At 39.4% G+C, this 15,434-nt stretch overlaps 1 protein-coding gene across 4 annotated transcripts in view; it reads left to right on the top strand.

Annotated features, from left to right (window-relative positions):
• Window positions 1–538: 538 nt before the first annotated feature.
• Window positions 539–15,434, top strand: part of HACE1 (HECT domain and ankyrin repeat containing E3 ubiquitin protein ligase 1) — a 47,738-nt gene continuing 32,842 nt past the window's right edge. For 2 of the 4 annotated variants that reach the window (XM_072331434.1, XM_072331433.1), the window contains exons 1-9: window positions 539–723; window positions 4,134–4,188; window positions 5,693–5,782; window positions 6,848–6,952; window positions 8,033–8,108; window positions 8,370–8,501; window positions 8,980–9,062; window positions 11,084–11,180; window positions 13,497–13,598. In XM_072331434.1, coding sequence (XP_072187535.1) covers window positions 648–723; window positions 4,134–4,188; window positions 5,693–5,782; window positions 6,848–6,952; window positions 8,033–8,108; window positions 8,370–8,501; window positions 8,980–9,062; window positions 11,084–11,180; window positions 13,497–13,598 — 816 coding nt within the window. In that variant the 5' untranslated portion in view covers window positions 539–647. Of the gene's footprint in view, window positions 724–4,133; window positions 4,189–5,692; window positions 5,851–6,847; window positions 6,953–8,032; window positions 8,109–8,369; window positions 8,502–8,979; window positions 9,063–11,083; window positions 11,181–13,496; window positions 13,599–15,434 lie in introns of those variants that run through there. The other 2 variants (XM_072331436.1, XM_072331435.1) reach the window with 2 other exon arrangements.

The following is a 15,434-nucleotide window of genomic DNA, read 5'->3' as shown; positions in this document are numbered from 1 at the left end:
CAACTAAAATATATCAGTATTCACCTCATATGGAAATACCGATTTTACATATCACAGAGCTGTAAAACCACTAGATTTAAACACTGTTATTCCTAATTAAAACTAAAACATACGACTTCATCACCAGTAAAGCAAAGTCTTGAGAAGCAGACATGCTTTGTACGATTCTGGAAAGCTGACCTTCAGACTGGCAGACCAATAGAGACGAAGCATGCTAACGCTGAACATCTTTCCCTTTATATGCCTTCAAGTGTCTCAGCTTTCTGCCTTTTGGTTGGGATACTCACTGCTACTACCTACCAGAGGACATCAAGCTGGTAGCTTGGTAGCTATATATATGTATTTAATGATCAGATGGTGTCAATATGTATTGCTGGTTCATTTACTTCTTTTTCTTTGAGATATGTTGGTTTCGCAGCACCAACGTTAACCCAAGCCCATCGCACCACCACAACCCCATTACTTCCCCACGCCCACCTCACTTCCGGCAGCTGCCCCACGCGTGCGCACTGCCGCCCCACCGCCGAGCATGCGCACAACGCCGGGTGCCGGCGGCGGCCCGGGCAGCCTGGGCGCCGGTGCACGGCCATGGGCTGAGCGGAGCGGTGCGAGGGCTGGTAGCGGCTGTCGGGCGGGCTGCCCCGAGGATGGAGAGAGCCATGGAGCAGCTCAACCGCCTCACCAGGTCCCTGCGCCGCGCCCGCACCGTGGAGCTGCCGGACGGTAGGAGCGGAGGGGCGGTCGCAGGGAATGAGGCTCGGGGTTACAGGGGGTTGCGTTGGGTCCGGCGGCCCGATCCGGCCCCGCCGGGCTAAGCGGGTTCCGCACAGGACTCCGGGAACGGGAGCCGGCTCCCTTCCTCGCTCCGGGCACTGCTGGTTGGTTTCTTCATCCTCTTCCTTCCTCCGGTGTCTAGCAGTGTCCGGCTGCCTGTCTGGCAGCGCCGCGTCCCCGCCGCTTGTCGTACGGGCTCCCAGCCTCCCTCTGCTTGTGCCGGCGTCCCGCTGCCGGGAGGGCTGCCCGTGGAGCAGCTGTGGGAAACCCAAGGGCTTTGCCCCCGTCAGTCGTGCGCTGTCACCGCTCATTCCTTCCTTCAGGGAGTTGTTTGTACAGCTGAGCCTGACTCAGGCTGCCGGTTCTCGCTTCCTGCGTTGTGCGGAAGGAATAGCCCTGTTTTCTGCGTGCTTTCTCTGCTGGGACTTCCTAGCTGGTAGATGGGGCCCTCTGCTGCTCCCGCCTCCGTGTCCCCATGGATGGCTTCAGTGCTGCGGTGCGGTTACTGATAATGTCACTGCAAGACAGGTGCTTCGGAGGGGCTTTCCTGCTTCTCCCGAGCTCTTGAATAGCAGCAGTGAGAATTGATTTGGTACTGCCAATGTCAGATCAAACTTATGGGAATAATGCAGTAACAGTTCAACCAATTTGTGATGACAATATAGGATCACCAAGGTTGGAAAAGATCTCCAAGATCATCCAGTCCAACCATCCACCAGTCACCAATATTTCCACTAAACCGTGTCTCTCAGTGCAACATTTAAACATTTCTTGAACACGACCAGGGATGGTGACTCCACCACCTCCCTGGGCAGCCTGTTCCAGTGCCTCACCGTTCAATCAAGGAAGTTTTTCCTAGTATCCAACTTAAATCTCCCCTGGTGCAACTTGAGGCTGTTACCTCTAGTCCTGTCACTAGTTACAATGTCAGTTATGTTCCAAGATAACTTCTGTTCGATGACCGTCTTGCAATGGTACATCTAATGTCTTCTCCCTGGACCTGGCCATTTATTGGCCTGCTCAAACATTTCTTGAGGAGCAACTCTTGTGTAAGCAGTTTGGGATTTAGTGCTTTGCTCCAAACATGTACTGACAGGATCAGCTTAGAATATTCCACACCCAGCCAGGTATGACATGTAGTTTGATGGCTTCTTGTGTGTCACGAATAGCTTTAACTGTAAAGATGCGGGGTTTACCTCTGCTTTCTGTCCTTAAGAGTTACAGTATCCATAAGAAAAAATGAAGGGGTGGAGAGAGTGCACCATCACAAGAGTACTGCAGCTGTGGGTCTAGAGGTGTTCAGGAAATGTGTAGATGTGACACTTAGGGACGTGGCTTACTGGGCAAGGGTTGATGAGTTGATGGTTGGGCTAGATGATCTTAGCTGTCTTTTCCAGCCTTAATGATTCTGTGAATCTATTAAATGATGTGTTTGAACTTCCTTGTGCTGATGAAGTTGAATCTACGTGTTTATCTTCCTCTGAAGAGAAAGCAACTGAAGGAACTGGGGCTGTTTAGTCTGGGGAAAAGGAGGCTGAGGGGAAACCGTATTGTTTTCTTCCAATGCCTGAAAGGTGCTTACAGTGAGAGTGGGGTTGGTCTCTTCTTACTGGTGACAGGTGACAGGATGAGAGGAAATGGCCTTAAGTTGCACCAGGGTAAGTTTAGGTTGGATATCAGCAAAAACTTTTTTACAGAAAGGGTTGTTAAGCACTGGAATGGGCTGGCCAGGGAGGTGGTTGAGTCACCATCCCTGGTTGTGTTTAAGAGCTGTTTGGATGTGGTGCTCAGGGACATGACTTAGTGGAGGGTTTTTAGAGTTAGGGTAGTGTGGTTAGGTCATGGTTGGACTTGATGATCTTTAAGGTCTTTTCCAACCTGAGCAATTCTATGATTATTTGGTTCTCTATGTGGGCTGTAGCCATTGGCATATTATGTAGGTGGTGCTCACGCTTCTTTAAGATGGTGGTCTCTGTTAAATTCAAGCCTGTTAGGAAATAAAATAATATGTGCATCTTGTTAGATCAAGATTCTGGATGATGAATTTTAAGTGTTTATTTCATTTTGTTTTATTTTATTTTATTTTTAAATCACTATTCAGTAGGCATTTTCTGAGCACCTAAGAGCTCAACACAGATATCTGGATTCTACTCTAAAGGCTTAGTGTCTGAAAGCCAGGTCTTGTAGTCTGGAGCTGCAACTTTTAGGCCTTAATATTCGTGACTTGAAATGGAAGCAAGTTAGATAATGAGGCATATAATGCTTTTCTCCCTGGTATTATGTATTTTTACATTGAGTCAATAGGAACTTGTTTGTGAATAGGGATAATATTTACAAAAAAATAGGAAGAAAAGCTCCTTAGTTAACTATCTCTACAGAGAAATTCAGGTAAAATCTTTGTGTTGTACATTGTACATGCCCTTAATGGAATAGGAAAGGGCTCAGGTGAGCTCTGATATCATAAACAACCTTTATGGCCTGCCTACACTCATATTTAACTGCTGCCTGGGTTTATGTGATGCACTCACATTCTTTTGTTGCTGTTATTTTTAAGCAGATTTTTGTTTTCCTGCCAAGAGACCTTTGGAACAGAGCTCAAGCAAGAGGTTTTCTGTATTTTTTTTTTCCTTTTGTCAGTTTATTTGTGAGATGATCACATACATTTTTTCAACAGCTCTTCCCTCAGGGCTGTTTTTGTACACTGAAGTCATTTTTAAGTTTTGTCAAATTAGTGCCTTCTTAAAATAATACTTCACTCCAGAAAGTCAGTAAGTGATCAGGCAGGCACATCTAAGCATGTGTTGTTCTGGTATGTGAAGCGGTAATACTGATGGAGACTATCATTGCATATCAGTCTATTTTCAGTCTGCTTTTATCATCTATCTGCATCTTTGTGTTGCAGCCTTTTTTCATTGCAGTCAGATATGAGGTATGAAACACTGCAAAGAAAGTATACTGCATTCAAGTTTTCAAGTTGGGATTAAACTAAATGGTTATGGCATAACTTTCACAAACTTATAGCTATGAGGATTATGGAAGTCACCTTTCAATATCGGAAAAATTTATGTCTTTTTAAAATGTATTTTTTATTTTGCTCAATGCACATTTCTTAAATGCTTTGATGTAGCAGAGTCGTCAGTTAAAATAAATTGATGGAAAGAGAAAAATGCTATGTTGAAGTTTTACCTCTTTATGAGTATGGTAGATCTTTATGATGTAACTCAAGGTACCTATTACCTCTGTAATTAGAGTGATCTATTGAACAGTGGGTACTTTAAAAGGTGAATAAGGCTGCTCGATGAACTTAATTTAGGTAAAATATTACTTTTTGATAATGGAGTCATTTAATTTCTTTACAGATAATGAAACTGCTGTTTATACACTAATGCCAATGGTGATGGCTGACCAGCACAGGTGAGAGCTTATTTACATTTCATGTTTTTATTTTAAGGTCATAAAAAGCAGCATGTTTGCTGTGGCTACGGCTGCTTGAGTGTGTTTGATAGTTCTAGTGCTGAATTGAGGTTTCTTCTATAGCTGAAGTTAGTAGTTGACTGTGACTGGCTGAGAAATCTGATTTATTTTGTGCTTTAAACTGGAACTGCATCATTCCCTTGATGCACAGAGAGGAATTTGCTCTAGAGTAAGGAAAACATAGTTTTGTAACGGTGTTATAGCTCTAAGTGTGTAGTTTTTATGACATAAAAGCTGTTAGTCTTATGTAGATGTCTCCAAAAAAACACAAAATGAATGGGACTGACACTTCTGTGATTCCTCAGATAAGCAGCTGGTTCTCTTACTCAGTTGCCCTCAGTGTGTTTGGGACTTGTGAGCTGTATGGTGCCAACAAAGTGGTGCTGCCTCCCACTGAGTTCTGTAGGTATGCGGGTAGTACCTCCTGCTGAAAATAGAAATTGCTTATCTAATCAGTATAAACATTTGTTACACATAATATCTTGTTGATTCTGTGTGCACTGGTTTTTACATTATGTGATTAGCTCATTACTGGAGGTTGAAATGACCGGTTCACTTGCAATCTGACCCACTTTGAGATATTGTATCTTTATCAGTTCATTAGAACTGGAAGGCCTGTATTTAAATTTGCCATACTATCATAGTATGTCTTCCTACGTAATGCTCTCCTGTACTAGTCTTCTTCCTGAACTTCACTTATATTTAGGAAAGCTGGTAGATATCTCAGCATAGACATCCTATTCTAGTTGAGGAAAATTAGACTGTATAGTTCTTTCAAACATATGCTAGTGATATACTTGTTTTCTGTCTCTAAAGATATCATTTGGCCATCTGGTCCAGTGCCAAGTAGTGCACATGCGAAACAGTTGCCCGTCGTCACAATTCCTTTTTATGTTGTAATGCTATAATGTGATGGAAAAGACATCAATGACTGGGAGGTAACAGAGTCCCAGGCAGCAGCAAGTGATGATAAACCCAAGTGAGGCAGCTGTGGATGTAGAAATAAAGGGAAAAAGCTGCTTACCTTCAGAAGGCCCCAGGTAGGCAGGAACCTCAAGCAAGATACCCCCTCCTTGCTGTCAACCCTTAAATGAGGTCTGGGGGAAGGAAGAGTGGATCCTGGCTCCATCCCTTTGGGTCACTCAGATGCACTGCATGCACCTGAGCTCCCCTGGGTTAGTTCTGCCTTCGCACCAGGTGCTCAATCACTGTTTCAGGCCATGACTTAGCGCTTGTGCTACATGCATGTAAGACTGTAGTGAAAGAGTGGAAGTAGGTGTTAATATACAGATGCTTGAATATTGTTGGAACTTTTGTTCAGAAGTTGGTTGCGGGGAAGGAAAGTTGTGATCAAGTAAGAAATTAAGTACTTGTGTACAAGTTATGGCATATACCGGGATATTGTCAGTGGTTTTTTATTAACATCTGGTATTTCTGTTTGAAGGTCTGTCTCAGAGCTGCTATCAAATTCAAAATTTGATGTGAATTATGCGTTTGGACGCGTGAAGAGAAGTTTGCTTCATATTGCAGCAAAGTAAGACTTATTTGAGTCCGGTCCAGAAGTTAACAATGAAAATAATACCACAAATCTAAGGCATCAATGTAAGCTGGAAAACTCTGTAGTATCAGTAACATTTGTTTTTGCACTTCCTTTGTATTTTTTATTTATTTATTTTTTTAATCAATGTGCCTGTCTCCCTATGGAGAGACGGTTATTATATGTGGTGTCAAATGAACACAAGAAAATGTGTTACAGAGCCTGTGGATTCTGTTTTATCTTGGTTATTTGTTGGATCATTAAGAGGTCATCAAGTTGCTATTTTTACAACTTATTGAACAGCTAAGCTTCAGTGTCTTTGGGTTGTTGTATAGTAGTTTTGTCATTGAGGGCACTGGTAATAATAGGTAAACTGGTCAGGATGAATGCAAAAATACTGCATTTTTTTTTCCCTTCAAATCAGTTTTTTCTGGAGAGTTCAGAAGAAGAATAAATGTTTATTACAAAGTTTCCTGGTGACTTTGATTACCCTAGGGAGCTGCCTTATTATGAATAGTAAAGAGGATTTACCTACTCGAACCAAAGTGCCAAGAAGCATTTGCATGACTTCTAGCATTGTCCTAATATTTTAGATTTTTTTTTTTTTTTCTGATATTAAAACTATTAAATGTAACTTCCAGACACTGAAGCGTAAAGAAAGAATCATACTGGAATTATGGAAAATTCAGTCCTGTGAATAGGTGAAAGATGAGGCTAGAGGAAATAATAAACAAAACATTGAAGGGAATAGCACATTATAGATGGTTTACACTTCAAAACAGTTGGCAGTCTTAAAGATTCACTATTGGGTTTTAGAGTAACTAAAATCACATGCAAGCCTAACATCTGTTTATTAGTACAAGTTATGGTCAGTCATTTCTCATCGTATTTAAGTGTTTTTCTTTTTAGCTGTATGTGATTTGAAATATAGAGGTGCAGAAGCTATTTAGTTTTAAGAGTTTATGTTAATTGCAATCTGCACATAGTACTGCTGTTGTCTTTGTGTCAGCGTAAATTTGGTTTGTAAATATCCTTGTTACTGTTTCTCCCTTTTCTTCTTAGCTGTGGCTCAGTTGAATGTCTTGTTCTATTATTAAAAAAAGGAGCAAATCCAAACTATCAGGACATCTCAGGATGCACACCTCTCCATTTAGCTGCAAGGAACGGGTAAGAAAAATGTTTTTAAAACTTAGGAAGGTGTTGTACATAATTCACGTCAGATGCCATGATGTTAGAGCTTGCCTTAACTATTACTTCTGGTTGCTTTATGAGAAAATGTCAGATCTTATTTTGGCCTTTGAAAAATCGTTTTCTCCTTCCTTGTGGAAAAACAACTTCAGCCTGAATAATCTGTGTCTCCCAGTTACGTAGTTGTTATTTTGATGGTAAAGTTTTGCAGTGCTAAAGATAAAGCGGTTCTAACTCTGATGCTAGTGATGGTTTTCTCTCTTCAGTTGTTACTGGCACTTCTGAAAGGCTGCTTTAGGTAGCACATGACTAGAACATCTGTGTGTTAGTGGTAACTAAACTGTATCACAGCTGTTTGTTCAAGTGAGAATGGGTGTGTTTAGTTTGGGGGAGGGGTATCTAGGAGAAGGAAGAAAGAAACAGCTGAGTGGCATCATCATGAAGTACAGAAGTGCGCATGAGACAGTTATGTGAAAGGGAAATGTGAGAAAAGGTGCAAGAAGTACTAAATAAAAAGAATTGAGAATAAACTCTTGTGGGTAAAGCACTTAGAATATTAGAGAGCAGAAAAAGACCAACAGAACATGAAGGAGGAAAAACACTCCTGCTTTCATTAAGGCTTTTTTTTTTTGTACTTGCCAAAAATGCATGTGGTGTTACAATGAGTGTCTTATTAAATAGTGATCTAAAGTGGTTTAGTACAAATATGTTCACTGAAGTGTACAGATGATGACTGGCTTTATGGATTTCCATTAGCTCCAGCATCTTGTCTTGAGAGTGTAAGTCATGCTGAATGGAAGCTGTTACAATGACAGTTACTTGTACGCTCCCAACAAAAACATTCAGCTACACAGTTGTTTTTTGTCCCTCGTTGTCATGTCACACTTACTGTGTGAATCTGTAGTGCTATTAATGATGATTTATCTCAGGTGCTCAGTACCATAGTCTTTGTGAAGTAAAACTGTCTGCTGTTGTTTTTTTTAGTGGTTAATTAGAGTGAATGGAGCCTAAGAAGATGATTTTGACCAGCTCAATTTTAATGTATTGTTTTGTTTATAGCCAGAAAAAATGCATGAGCAAGCTCCTGGAATACAGTGCAGACGTCAACATTTGTAATAATGAAGGCTTGACTGCAGTAAGTGCTGTTAATTCTCATGGTGAACTTAAAATGAATGCAGAATTTGAAGATCCAGATTTCTTAAGCTTCTGCCATCTTATGTAACTAGATGAAACTGCTGTGTCCAGTGCTTTTATAAATGAAAGATGTAACTGAAATACTGAAGTATTTGATATTCAAAGCTTCTCCTGTGAAAATGTTATGCAGTCAGATTGAAAATTTTATTTATAAATTATTTGTGTTGTTGCTTGAGGAAACTTATCATTGTTTTGTACTTAGATTCATTGGTTGGCTGTCAATGGACGGACAGAATTGCTTCATGACCTTGTGCAGCATGTCAGTAATGTTGATGTTGAAGATGCAATGGGACAGACAGCCCTTCATGTAGCTTGTCAAAATGGACACAAAACAGTAAGTTTTTAAACTTTAGTAACTTATTATGCAAACCTTCATTCCAGTAATGCTTAAATGGTGTTGCATGTTACTTTTTTTAACTTCAGGCCAATCATGCATATTATGATGGTGAATGTGAAAAACTCTATTGTGTGTCTTAATACTGACTCCATACTCTTCTCATAGAGATAACTGGTGTTGCTGTTTCTGAGACTAAGTGATGAACTCTATATACTCAGACTTACTCTATATACTCCGATGTTCTGTAGTATTATTGCCTTGTTGACAGCAGAAGATGTTAATACAAGGAAGATGTTCATCCTTGTTACTTGTAATAATTCATAATTATACCAGCTAATGGCTGTTAAAATTCATAAGATTCATACTGGAAATTAAATCCTTCGGTGTAATTAGATGTGTATGATGCTAACTAGTTCTAAACCATTAGAATTCTCTGCTGCTGTCTCTCTAATGTTGATGTTTTTTTCTGTTACAGACAGTACAGTGTCTGCTGGATAGTGGTGCAGATATAAATAGGCCCAACGTTTCAGGGGCAACTCCACTCTATTTTGCTTGCAGGTATATATTCCTATGGTTTAAATATCATGCTGGAAGTATTTTTTTTCTCTCATCAATAACAGTGATGGGGAGGCACAAAAATTAGGAAACATAAAAGCTGACTTACATTCAGTCATGAGGAAAGATTAAATGTAGTTTGTTGCCTTATCTAAATGTTTGCCTTAGTAATACAGGCTTATATACCTCTTTGTAACAGACATATTAAACATATAGCTGTGCATTTTACAGCAAGAATCAATGACTTATGAAAAGATCCACTTTTGAAGAGATTATTTTGACGAATATTTTTCTCTTTCCTGTGACTATTTAAAACCCGTGTGCTTTATAGTAATAATTTAAGTAGCTCTTTTTACTGGGTTACTGTTCTGTGCATTAAGCTCTTGTGGATAGCTAAGCACTGATAACCTTTCCAGGACATTTGTAAATACAGGTCTGCCAGGAAGATCACTTTTGTGTCATTTTCAAGATATCATCTAAATTATTTATTTCCCTAATGTGGGAAGACCCCACACGTTGAGTCATAGGAATAATAAAGGCAATAATAGCTGTGTTAATAACTTTGAAGAAGTGCAAGTTTTCTACAGCAGTTTTGACTGTTTGTTAATGGTGTTACAGTGTATGCTGTTCAGCTTTGTTTCAAAGTTGTATGATAAGTGACTTCTTGTTTTAATTGGACTGTTTTTGCTGTTATTTTGTTTGAAATTCTGTAATCCCTAAGCTGTGGCTATAGGATAAGTAGTTCATTTTTGTTTTTACTAACATTTATCATAAGGAAGAGTGCTGGCTTGCTAAGGGTTACATTGTGAGAGTCTTAGTTTCTGGAGCTTTGCAGTTAGTGTGTGCTGTCTCTTGTCAATTGATAAGGATAAGGAGGGAAGCAGAGAATAAATAGCTGCTAGCTTTTGGCACTCACTTTAGAAGATGTAACCAACTTTGTCTCAGCTTGGAGCTTTTCTGTGGGAAAGGAACGCATGGTGAGTCCATTGTGATATTCTTTTAGAAATAAACAATTGGAGCAGCTGGAAGGGTAGAGTGGACAGAGTGCACAGTGAACATAAACAGGTCTCATTGTCAGTAAGTGCCAACTGATGGTGCTGCCAGCCAAGGAGAAAGTTCACTGAGCACAGGGTGAATAGAATGCGGCAGCAGTGTCTGGTAATGGCTGGAGAAGGGTTATGAGTGCTTGAAGTCTGACTTGCATATCTCTGTTTTTAAAGGTGTGGAAACTTGCTGTGAAAAGGTGCTTCATAAGGCAGTTAGTCTTAGCTCCTATATGAGATCTGGTAGCTGAAAGTGTTTATGTTAAGCTGAGGTCTGGTACATTAGTTTAAACTATTGGCTTCCTGATCTGCAAAGGCATGGAGGGGTGAACTCAGCTGGAGACTGAGATAGCTAGTGTTTGTGACCTGAAACTTCAGTGGACAACTTAGATCTGTAGCCTCAGTTGCTACATCTTTTCTCTTTGGTTATAGTCCTTAGATACTTTGGTATTACATTTTTTTTTTTTTTTTGTCAGTATATGCACAATATTCTTGAAGGTGACTGTCAACTGGACTTTTTTTTTAATTAAATCAGCATGTAATCACTGGTACTTAATTTTATTTTATTTTTTTGGTATAACTAGATAATATATTAGTTCAATATTTTTTTTTCCCCTGAATCTATTAGGAGTGAGTGAAGAACTAATTTAGCATGGGAAACTTTATAGGGTGCAGGAAATGCAGCTCATAGATACTTACCAGGCTAGGCAAGGATGGCTCATTTCTGAATGATGAGGATGACTCTGGTTGCATAAATGGGCCATATCTAATTTTCCACTGGGCTTCTATAGTGACTTGGAAGGATAGTGGTGGGGCACGTGAGTGTTGCATTATCTTCTGTTTCATGTTTCTTCTTAGTTTCTTATTACATAGTATTAGTTTCTTCCTAATCGTTTGTTGACCGTGTTTGTCAGGTGTAATAAAACTCAACTCATAATAAAGCATAACTGCTGTCTTAACTCTTTTTCTTCATTTGGATAGCCATGGTCAGAGAGACACTGCACAAATTCTTTTGATGAGAGGAGCCAAATATTTACCAGATAAAAATGGCATTACTCCACTGGATCTCTGTGTACAGGTATGTATATATATGTGTACCAATTCTCTTTTTTCTTTTTTTTCCCCCTAAGAACTGTCACTTGCTAACAGTATTAATATATACATGTATATATGTAGAAGGTGAAGATAATCTCAAGTTATCCTGAAGATTTCTCGTGTGCTTAAGACCTGCAGTTGAAGTTTCTATATTTACATGGTAATGACTTGTTGTCTTCAGCACCTGTGGGATGTTTTTGGAATAATTAATGCTGCAAAACTTATTTTATAGGCTATCTGTGAAAAGTCTTAGTCAAGTTAAGCTACTTATAGCATTCCTTTTTGGACGGGAGAAATTCTAAGCAGTCCTCAGTTCCGCTCTACTGTTTTTTAAGAAAAATCTCACAAAACCTTCTCTTTTAGCCTTCCCCTAGAAAAACAAAAATTATGCCCCTTCATTGAAGTTAAGACTTTGGATTTAATTAGCATCTTAGTTATTACTGTGATGTGCAAGGAAATCAATTGCATGTTGATGGTGGTATAATATAAGCTTGTGTCTGTTCTCAGGGCTTAAGGAATTCTGTAAAATCTCTTGAGTATGATGTGCAAGTCAACTGTAGGTATATTTGATTCAGATTACCATTGGGAAGGCTTATGTGGGAAAGAAGTGGGAAGTCAGCAAATAACTGGAGAGGAAGACCCTCAAAAATGTGTTTGATTCCCCTCTGATGAGCAGGAAGTAGATCCAATTGTGTTTCATCTTAAAGTGATCTTTTCCTAATGAGATCTCTAGAAAACGGTGAGGGTTGTTTTGGAGGAGATCCATTGCTCCTGCCTTCTGTAACCCAAAGCTCTAAAAGCAGTGTAGGGCATCAAAAATAAACGAAGTATATTGGATGTGCCTGAAAACTGCTCAGAACTACTTGTTCACTATACTGTCTCACTGCTGTCTTTTCTGTGAAGCTCAGAGGTAAATATTTTCATTGTTATGGCAGAATGACTTACTACTACTGTAAAACCGCACTGCCTATTTGATTTTGAGGCTTCTTATATCCACAAACGTGTAAGAAAGTATAGCAGTATGTGCTTAGCTTATTTATTTTTTATGATTAGAGTTTCAAATGTCTGCTTTAGTTTCCAGATTTACAATCTCTAGGGAAGCAGAGGGATGAACACCACTTCAAAACTCAAAAAAAAACTTCAAATTTTTTTTCTTTGAAGTTGTGAATACTGACACCTGGTGTTAGCTGTTTTTTAGGGATGGTAATACTGCATTTGAGATCCTCTAGAAAAGACAAGCTAGTGATACTGAGTAAAAAAGGAGAAAACAAAATATATTCTTTCCTTTTATATGAATAGTTTTATTCTTCGATAGTGGATTTGATTTTCAAAGTAGAGTCGTGCTTTAGGAGGACTGAGATTATGGATCTATGTATTTCTTGCTAGTGTGATATAACCTTGCTTTTAAAGAGATGACATTCATTAATTCTTGAAGATTAAGAGTGATTTCAATTTTAATACTTAAGTTCTTGGCAGTAGGAACAATTTAGTCAATCTGTTCAATGATTCTCCTATCCCTGAAGTGCATTCTACACTGTCATGTACAGAGAAGGATACTCTGGACTTAAAGCTTTTTAATAAATTACATCTTTCCAGTTTGTGACCTCTGTTCAGCTGCTAGGTGTCCTTTTAAAAAATGCAAATGTGTTGAATAAAATTTGATAGAAACAAACCACAAATTCAAGTTCTGTTCTTTCCAAATAACAAAACTGTTTGAGAAAAACGTTAAGTTGGTTAACACTATTGATCTGGGGGCACATGTGGAATCGTACATGTGTATTCATTTTGTGGTTAAAAAACCTTTCTGTATGTTTATCCTATTTTTTATTTTTATTTTTTTTACTTTAACAAATCAGATTTGTACCTTATGAAACTTTGGGGAAAGATTTGTTTCAAAGGATCAAATTCTGGGTGTACATAGGTGAACTGGTATCATTGATCAGCAGAGAAGCTAAGTATTGTACTGTATTTAATCTCTTTTGTGAGTTGTTGGGGAGACGTTGTTTAAGTGCAAGCTAGCTTTGATTTTCCAGGTAGGAGAACTTCTCCACTACATTCAAAATAATACAATGTTTGATCTAATATATTGAAATAACTTGATTCTGTCCTCTCCCAAACATTCAGTGATGTCTAACGTTGATGTGTTATTGACTTCAAGTTTATTTTAGGACTGCATTTCTGATGTTGGTCTTTCTTTAAGTATTTTTAATGCTCAGTAAGTCTTAATGCCTACATTAGGATAAAGCCCAATTTGAGTACTGCTTTTAATTAAAAACTGTTTTGAACTATTGCTTTTTAGGGTGGATATGGAGAGACTTGTGAAGTCTTAATACAGTACCATCCTCGACTTTTCCAGACAATAATTCAAATGACTCAGAATGAAGATCTACGGGAAAACATGGTAATATGGTATTAGGTTTTGTTGATCTAGCAGGGGAGTGTTAGTGTGGGTTACTTTTCTTCTCTCCCTACTTAGATACTTTTGTTTTAATATATTGTTTACATGAAAGTAACTGCAAACAATCTTGCAGATTGTAAGATTAAAAAGAAAAATGGTGTCTGTAATCCCATTACTTCCACTACAAGGTTGAGGAAGAAATAGAAACTATAGAAACAGTGCTTAAATTTCTGAAACAGTGTGGAGTTTTATAAAGTTAGATGATACAGAGATGAGAATTCTCAGGGTTTATTTTAGAAACATAGGGAGATGGGGTAGTTGACTTCAAATAAAAGAGAATGTTAAAGGATTAAAACCATGGAACAAAAATGACTTTCCACAGACAGGCAAATGACAAAGCACACTATCATGTATTGCAGAAGTGAAGATGATAAACAAGGGAAATGGGTGTCTTATCTGAGCAATCATGGCAGTGCGTGCACAGTCAGATCTGAACGGAAGTCCATGTAAAATATGTTAGATGTTTCATTGTATATCTATATTTCTTTTAAAAAAAGAATGAAACCTTAAGTTTGGTTTTCTACAACCAAGGTCAAACTGTTCTGCCTAGAGACTTGGATAGTGAGCAGTTCATATTATCTGGAAGTGATGATGTAAAGAGTTGGAACTCAAGACTCATGTTTTAAATGTTCTTGACAAACTGGAAAAAATACTGATAAGCTGCAGGGTGAAATAATGGATTTCACTAGGCACAAGTACAGTGCTCCTGTGCTCATGTAGGAACAATTAGTGTTGAAACAGAGTATGGGAAGCTGCTGCCTGTGGAGCAGCTTTGTAGAAAAGGATCTGATGTTTGTTGTAGGCTACAAGTTGTGCTGGTGTGTTGGCATCATATTTTTCAGTTTGCAAGAGTGAGGAAGAGGGAAGGAACTTCTGTTTCCTTTAAGACACACAAAGCAGTCCTGCTGCACAAGTTCTCTTTTGCTATCTTAGTTGAAATATTGCATCCAGCTTTGGAAACCGTATTCAGAGGAAGATGATGAGGTGGATGAGATGCTTTATAGGCAATTGGGGGAGGTCTCAAGGTCACTCCCCCTCATTCTGGTGGGGGATTTCAACTTCCCAGACATCTGCTGGGATTACAATACAGCAGACAGGGAACAGTCTCGGAGGTTCCTAGAGTGTGTGGGAGATAACTTCCTGACACAGTTGGTGAAGGAGCCGACGAGGGGAAACAAAACTCTGGACCTGCTGTTTGTTAACAGAGATGGTCTGGTGAGGGATGTAAAGGTTGGAGGCCGTCTGGGACAAAGTGATCATGAAATGCTAGATTTCTCGATCCTTGTCGAACCGCGGAGGGGAGTCAGCAGAACTGCCACCTTGGACTTCCGGAGGGCGGACTTCAACCTCCTCAGGACTATGGTTGAGAGGGCCCCCTGGGGAGTATCTTTGGAGAGTGTGGGAGCCCAGGAAGGTTGGGAATACTTTAAGGAAATTGTCCTAAAGGCGCAGGAGCTGACTGTCCCAAAATCGCGAAAGATGAGCCGACGGGTGAGGAGGCCGGGCTGGCTGACCAGAGACCTTTGGCTTGATCTAAAGAACAAAAAGAGAGTTTACGGTCTCTGGAAGAATGGGGGAGCTACTTATGAGGATTACAGGTTTGTAGTGAGGCTGTGCAGGGAGAAAATTAGGAAGGCCAAGGCGCAGCTAGAATTGAGCTTGGCTTCTAAGGTTAAGGAGAATAGTAAATGTTTTTATAAACACATCAATACCAAGAGGAAGGCTAAGGAAAATCCCCATCCCTTGTTGGATTCTGAGGGCAACTTGGTCACTGAGGAT

The sequence above is a fragment of the Excalfactoria chinensis genome, chromosome 3 (genome assembly GCF_039878825.1).
Source record: "Excalfactoria chinensis isolate bCotChi1 chromosome 3, bCotChi1.hap2, whole genome shotgun sequence".
In the NCBI taxonomy this organism is placed as follows: Eukaryota; Metazoa; Chordata; class Aves; order Galliformes; family Phasianidae; genus Excalfactoria; species Excalfactoria chinensis.
This window is presented reverse-complemented; position numbering and strand designations above follow the sequence as displayed.